This window comes from Solanum verrucosum, unplaced genomic scaffold (assembly GCF_900185275.1).
Source record: "Solanum verrucosum unplaced genomic scaffold, falcon-dt-bn FXZP01000229.1, whole genome shotgun sequence".
Taxonomy (NCBI): Eukaryota; Viridiplantae; Streptophyta; class Magnoliopsida; order Solanales; family Solanaceae; genus Solanum; species Solanum verrucosum.
Window position 1 is genome coordinate 162,907 of NW_026020011.1, and position 8,074 is coordinate 170,980.

The 8,074-nt window shown below is 36.1% G+C and overlaps 1 protein-coding gene across 2 annotated transcripts; it reads left to right on the forward strand.

Moving 5' to 3' along the window:
• Positions 1-861: 861 nt before the first annotated feature.
• On the forward strand, positions 862-7,477 carry LOC125820260 (uncharacterized). 2 transcript variants are annotated; one of them, XM_049499694.1, is made up of 4 exons: positions 862-1,177; positions 1,255-1,446; positions 6,475-6,515; positions 7,113-7,477. In XM_049499694.1, exons 1-4 carry the CDS (start codon positions 880-882, stop codon positions 7,389-7,391), a joined length of 810 nt encoding a protein of 269 aa, XP_049355651.1. In that variant the 5' UTR covers positions 862-879; the 3' UTR covers positions 7,392-7,477. The 2 variants fall into 2 exon arrangements, with proteins under 2 accessions (XP_049355651.1, XP_049355650.1); XM_049499693.1 differs by having other exon boundaries at positions 880-1,177; positions 1,255-1,427; positions 6,459-6,515.
• The last annotated feature ends 597 nt before the right edge of the window (positions 7,478-8,074 follow it).

Below are 8,074 nucleotides of genomic sequence, written 5' to 3' on the forward strand. Positions count from 1 at the left end.
GATCGCAGATGACTTAAGCCATAAAGATATATACATCACTTTTTCAACAAGTTAAAAGGTATATCTGTCTCTTTATCCTTGTAAAAATGATATATACAATTTGTCAGTTTAAAATCAAATTAAATCAAATTCGAAAAAAGTATCTAATTTAATGAACTTGAATTTTTAATCAAATCATGAACCCCCATAAAGATTAATTAGTTAACTAGAATTCTAAACCAACTTAATCACAGAGCCCTTTTGTCATGACCCAAATTTGAGATCTAGAGCGCGACAGGACACCTAATAATTAAACCACCCCCATAATGCCAGGATTTTCATAATAAAAAATGTCAACAGTTATAATAGAAAAATAATTATGAGGCCAACAGGGGTGTTAATGGTTATAGTAGAACATGCAATCTCAAGAAATTTTTACAATACCACTAGACTAAACTTTTAACTTTTGTTAATAATAGGTCTCAATACTTGTATATATATTTATTAAATCAAAATTTGATTTCTATATATAATGTAATTTTCTGATGAAGGGGTATCGCTTGACACTCCTTAATCAAGGGCGGATCCATTCCTGCTAAACAACACAGATTGAACGGACCAATAATAAAACTTGATTTTTTACATTACTACATAAATATTATTTTCTAATAATGTATTTTATACTCGGATGAATTATTGATATTTCTCTACTATTATTATAGAAATATTTACTAGCTAGGCTGGCTGACTAACTTGACTGGTCGACTACCAAAAACAGGACAAGAATTTTATATCGGTCTAGTGGTGGTTACTGGTTAGCCATTATTCTCTAGTCTTTACAAATACATTAAAGTTTCTGCATCAATTCAATACTACTTACAAATTAATTTAATACTCCTAATGGAGCCGTGGCACGACTTTAGTGGAAAAATAGTGATGGTGACCCGTGCGTCATCAAAAATCGGGCTAGAGTTCTGTCTCGACTTGGCCAATGCCGATTGTAGCATCATTGCTGCTGCTCGTCGTGTTGACAGACTGAAATCTCTATGCGATGAGATTAATTCAAAAGGCCACGGACGTGCATTTGCCCTCAAACTTGACGTTGCTGCTGATGGTGCTACAATTGAGTCCGCTGTACAAATAGCTTGGGATGCCTTTGGGCATATCGATGTCTTGATTAACAACGCTGGCATTAGAGGTACTTGATCAGTATTTTTTTTATAAATTACTAGTAACTGTGTCACGTAAAACGAGAAAAAATGAATTAATTTATAGGTAGTGTGAGCTCTTCATTGGAATTAACGGAGGAAGAGTGGGAGCATACTTTAAACACAAATCTAAAAGGGGCATGGTTGGTGTCAAAATGTGTTTGTAGACGAATGTGCAATGCTAAACAGGGCGGAAAATCTGTTATTAATATCTCTTCAGCTGCAGCATTGAATCGGGTAGTATACAAAGGGAGTCTTGCTTACTGTTAAAATAAGTATTGTAAATAATTAGTTGGTTAGTGAGTTTGTTAAGTCAGTTAGAGGTTGTTTAATTACTGTTGATTAGTTAGACATTGTATATAAATAGTGACTCATTGTGTATGATGGACTAAGTCGGTTAAATCAATTCACTTTATATTCCCCTTTCTTCTTCCCTCTTTCTGATAACTGCTCTAAAATGGCTAGATGATAACATTCAACATGGTATCAGAGCCTCAGGCTATTACGGAGATCTAGTTAATACAGAGAACACAAATTCCGCTGCAAAATTGGAAGAACAGTTGAACGCCGACCTTAGATTTTTTCTGCAAATTAGCTCACCGGAGAAGATCGAAGAATGGTGAATACAGTCGACTCATCGGAGGAGCGAAATACTCCAAATCGAGAGCAAATTCACAAGTTTACTGACATTCATCCCAGGAATCCTCTGTACCTTCATCCGTCTGATACTCTAAGTAGCATTTTAGTCTCTCAACAGCTTACTGGTATTGAAAACTATACTGGTTGGAGTAATTCTATGAAAGTATCACTTTTAGCAAAAAATAAAATTGGATTCATTGATGGAAAGTGTCGCAAGGTTGATTACAAAGGAGATCTAGAACATGAGTGGGAGAGGTGTAACGCCTTTGTATTATCGTGGATTACCAATTCAGTTTCGAAAGAACTGGCAAATGGATTGATGTTTTCATCCAATGCACATAATATCTGGAAGGATCTAAAGGAGAGATTTGATAAAAGCAATTTGACTAGAATATATCAACTGCATCGTGAAATCAGCACCATGAGTCAAGGCACCTTTACTGTTTCTGAATATTATTCTAGATTAAGAAACCTTTGGGACGAATATGTGTCACTAGTTCCTTTACCAGCATGTGAATGTGACAAATATAGAGTTTATGCAGAACATATGGAGAGACAAAAACTTATGCAGTTTTTAATGGGACTTAGTGATAGCTTCGCTCAGTCGAGAAGCCAGATTCTTATGACTATTCCTAGTCCAAGATTGAATCAAGCTTACAATATGATAATGCAAGATGAGAGCCAAAAAATGCAGTCTAGCTTGATATCTAACTGTGTGTTGCCTTTGAAGAAATTGGATGTTCATGATCCTACAGTTTTAGCTTCAGTACAAAGCAACAAATTCCAACCAGACACAGGAGGAATATACTGTGATCACTGTCATCTAAGAAATCATACAAGAGCTAATTGTTATAGGTTGATTGGCTATCCACAAAATTACAAGTTCCAAAGGAAGAAAGGTGCTGATGATAGGGGCTACAGGGGACAGAACTATGCTAATAATAGGATGCAGAATCTGAGGGTAATAGAAGAGCTCAGGTCAATAATGTGAATTGTGTTGAAGGCCTTGATATGGGAAGAAACCCTGCTCCTGACATTCCACATTTTCAGCCTGCACCATGTTTTACTGCTGATCAATACAATCATTTGATGAAATTAATTGATAAAGAATTTTCATCACAGGAGCCTGTTGCCAACATGGTAGGTATACATCATAACTTTTCCTCAACATTCAGTACATTCAATGCTTGTTTTCCTACAGGTGATGATGCAACTCCTTGGATTGTGGACACTGGAGCCACTCATCATATGGTATCTAGTTTGGATACACTACTTCATCCAACTCTTGTTCCTTCAAACTCTAACCAAGTACATTTGCCAAATGGTCAAACCACCCTAGTCACTCACACTGGATCTGCTTCACTTTTTGCCAATACTGAAGTGAAAAATGTCCTTTATCTTCCTCATTTTACTTACAATCTATTATCCATTTCCAAACTTACAAAGGAATTGAATTGCTGTGTCTGTTTCTATCCTGATTTCTATCTTTTTCAGGACCTCTGCAATGGCAAGGTGAGGGGGATTGGTAAGGAAGCAGGAGGTCTCTATATACTTCCATCCACCAAGAAACCATCACCTGCCACTGTACTCCAACATTCTTCTGCATTACATGCATCATCTTCTTAATTACCAGATGTAGCTTCCATCTGGCATCAGAGACTTGGTCATGCTCCTAATACTATACTGCAGAAGATTGCATCTCTGAAGCCTCATATGCAGAGTTCAGTTTTTTCTTCTTGTCCTATATGTCCTCTTGCAGGACAAACTAGACTCTATTTTCCCTCTAGTACTAAGAAAACTGTATCCCCTTTTGAACTACTTCACATGGATGTTTGGGGACCCTATAAGCAATGCACTTATAATGGTCATAGATTTTTCCTTACTATTGTTGATGACTATTCTAGAATGACTTGGATTTTCCTGTTAAGATTCAAAAGTGAAGTTGTTACTTTTATTACAGCTTTCTTAACTCTCATTAAAACTCAATTTTTAGCTTCTGTCAAAATAATTAGGTCTGATAATGGTCTTGAATTTGTCAACAACCAATGTAATAGTTTTTTTTCTTCTCTTGGTATAATTCATCACACCACTTGTGTCCATACTCCTCAGCAAAATGGCATTGCTGAAAGAAAGCACAGACATCTCCTTGAGATAGCACGAGCGCTCAGATTTCAAGCTCATGTGCCCTTAAAGTTTTGGGGAGAATGTGTACTTACAGCCACATTTCTCATCAATCGACTTCCCTCTTCTGTTTTGGGGGGCAAATCACCTTATGAACTCTTTCACAACAAAGTTCCCCTACTCAATCATTTGAAAGTGTTTGGATGCCTTTGTTATGCCACAAACACAGCTCAGTCAGATAAATTCTCTCCCAAAGCCATTCCCTCTGTGTTCATGGGTTACTCTGACACTCAGAGAGGTTACAAACTATATAACATTGCTTCAGGTTCTTTCTTTGTCAGTAGGGATGTTTCTTTCAAGGAATCTATTTTTCCCTTCAAACATCTTAAATACACCTTTTTAGATTCTACATCTCCCTCCCATACTTGTTTATTTCCTCCTTCACAGTCTGCTTTTTCACTTCCCACTGATGATTGCTTCCCCTCTCATGCTTCATCTCCTACTTCTACCAATCCTTCCCCACCTTTCTTATTACCTGCTATAGTTCCGGATCCTTCTACCTCCATTTCTCCTTCTCCTGTCATTCCTCAGAGAAGGTCCTCTAGATCAGTCAAACCTCCTACATGGCACACTGATTATGTCACCACCTCCAAAACTCCTTATCCCATTTCCTCTTCTATTTCCTATACCACTATCAACTCTTCCTATCAATCCTATCTTTCAGCTTTTTCTTCTTTTATTTCTGAGTCTTCCTCTTTTGAACAAGCTGCCCAATATAGTGGCTGGATCCAGGCTATGGACCAAGAAATTCAAGCTCTCCGTGATAACCATACTTGGGAGATTGTTGATTTGCCTGCAGGTAAGACTCCTATTGGATGTAAATAGGTGTACAAAGTTAAGTACAAGGCTGATGGGAGTGTCGAAAGGCTCAAGGCCAGACTTGTGGCTAAAGGCTTCACCCAACAAGAGGGACTTGATTATCATGATACATTCTCTCCTGTTGTAAAGATGGTAACTGTAAGATGTGTCATTGCCTTAGCTGCTTAGTTTAATTGGTCCCTTTTACAGATGGATGTATACAATGCCTTCCTCCAAGGTGACCTCTTTGAAGAAGTTTATATGACTCTACCACCTGGTTTCGGCAGCCAGAGGGAGACTAAGGTTTGCAGGCTGCTAAAATCATTATATGGCTTGAAGCAAGCCAGCAGACAGTGGAATTTGAAACTCACCACTGCACTTACACAATCAGGCTTTACTCAAAGTAAATTGGACTATTCATTGTTTACAAAAAGAGATGTTACTGGTGGCATTGTGATCATACTTGTATATGTGGATGATCTTTTGATCACTGGAAATAATAAGGGATTGATTCAAGAGGCCAAAGATATTTTGCATCATAACTTCAAAATGAAAGACTTAGGACAGTTAAGGTACTTCCTTGGCATTGAGTTTGCAAGATCCAAGAGTGGAATATTGATGAATCAAAAGAGATATGCTTTAGAATTGGTGTCAGAATGTGGTCTAGCTGGAGGAATCACAACTCCTCTTGAACAGAATTAGAAACTCACAAGTCAGGAATATGATCATTGTTTCAACATTACAGATAATGAAGAATTAGAGGACAGAAGAATGTATCAAAGGCTAATTGGGAGATTATTGTATCTAGCTATGACAAGGCCTGACATTTTCTTTGTTGTACAACATCTAAGTCAGTTCATGCATGCTTCAAAAAATCACATTATGATGCAGCATTACATGTGGTGAGATACATTAAAAATCAGCCTGGTTTGGGATTGTTGATGAGCAGTAAGAAATCAGGAAAGATCAATGATTTTTGTGATGCAGACTGGGCATCCTGTTTTTTGTCCAGAAAATCAGTGACAGGTTTTGGGATCAAACTTGGTGAATCTCTGATATCATGGAAATCAAAAAAACAAAGCACAGTTTCAAGAAGCTCAACAGAGGCAGAGTACAGGAGTATGGCAACAACAGTGGCAGAACTGGTTTGGCTGCAAGGTTTACCGCAAGAACTTGGAACACAAGTTGAATTGCCTATGGAACTGCACTGTGACAATAAAGCTGCAATGCAAAATGCCTCTAATCCCATGTATCATGAACGTACAAAGCACATAGAGATAGATTGTCACTTTATTAGAGAAAGGTTATAAGAAGGCCTGATCAAGACAAAATATGTGGCGAGCAAGGAGCAGATGGCAGATATCTTCACCAAAGCAGAAAACAACTACATACTGATATGTTGTTCAAGTTGGGAATGCTGGACATATTCCATCACCCAACTTGAGGGGGAGTGTTAAAATAAGTATTGTAAATAATTAGTTGGTTAGTGAGTTTGTTAAGTCAGTTAGAGGTTGTTTAATTACTGTTGATTAGTTAGACATTGTATATAAATAGTGACTCATTGTGTATGATGGACTAAGTCGGTTAAATCAATTCACTGTTATATTCCCCTTTCTTCTTCCCTCTTTTTGATAACTGCTCTAAAATGGCTAGATGATAACATTCAACACTTACGCTTCTTCAAAGATGGCTCTTGACATGGTCACTAAGGTAGGGAGCCTCTACTTAAAATTATACTTTGCAAATGGAATAAAAATATCTTTTATTCATATAATCTAGGTGAAACTATCTTATTAAACATATACATCCTTACTCTATATACTATATATTAATTCTACCTATGCTTTCAAATAATTATGTATATTATCACTATTTAAGAGCTTTCTATCATATATTGGGAATGATATACTTAAATTCATGTATGTTTGCTACCAGATACACTAAAAAATAGATGGAGAGAGAAGCGAGTGAGATCGTCATGTGTCATGTATCCCAGATACATGCGAATCACACCAAACATGTATTTGGTGTAATTTGCATGTATCTAGTATGATTTGCATGTATCTGGAATACCAGATACATAGGAGAGTGGTGAGTGAAATTTTGTTATGTATCCCCGATACATGCAAATCAATATGAATACCATGTATCTAAATTTTGACCACATGTATCTCAAGATATATATATTTGGATGCACCGAAATTTGATTAGATCCGTAATATTACAAACTAGAGTGTATCTATGTAATTAACTTCTAAACTAATGGAAATTCTATAAGTCTCCCTATAATCTAATGATGAATTGCAGATAATGGCTATTGAGTTGGGAGTAGATAAGATCAGAGTAAACTCAATATCTCCAGGATTTTTCAAGTCTGAGATAACAGAGGGGCTTTTTAAACTCAAAGGGCTCCCTAAGTTCCTTTTGAAGACTGTTCCTCTGAGATTTATTGGAACGACAGATCTGGGTTTAACATCACTGGTTCGATACCTAATCCATGATTCTTCCAAATATGTAACGGGAAATGTTTTCATTGTCGATGGTGGATCAACCGTAGTAGGTGTTCCCATCTTCTCATCCTTGTAGAATTTGAACAAGGCATCAAGTTCAAATTATAGATTCACACCTACTATTTATTGTAATTTTAATGAATTTAATCATATAAATTTATGTTTTACGTCAAAATGTTGAATTCAAATGAATCTGCAACTAAATAATATAATTTGTCCGGTTACATCTATAGAAGCGAGAATCTAGTATTTATCACCTTCAATGGATCATCCTTGAATTATGATGTATCTTTCATACTATATTATTTTGTGGACAAAGTCACGATAACAAAAATAACTTTTCGTGACAATAAATATACACATTAACAAAAAATGTTAAATGTTTTTATCAATTTTAGTTAATTGTTATTCGATTCAATGCAGCTATAGGCTTCAATGGTTATTACGTACAAAGAGTGCCAAAATGAAATTATCACTAGTAATTGTCTCTAAAAAGTATATATATTTAACAGCAATTAAGTTATTACCGTTAATTAATTATTGCTACAGATCTTTTTTATTTAATGAGTTTAGATAAATATATTATTTAGTCACTTCGTGTATCATTTTACTTGTATATACATTATTATTTTTGACAATAATTGGACACCCTAACAACTACGTAACCCCGCCGCTGAGTGTAGTGAGGCACTTTGAATAGGCAAGAGTGTAGTGAGCCACAATTTTTAATTGTAGGATATATGTGAGCTATTTTTGTAA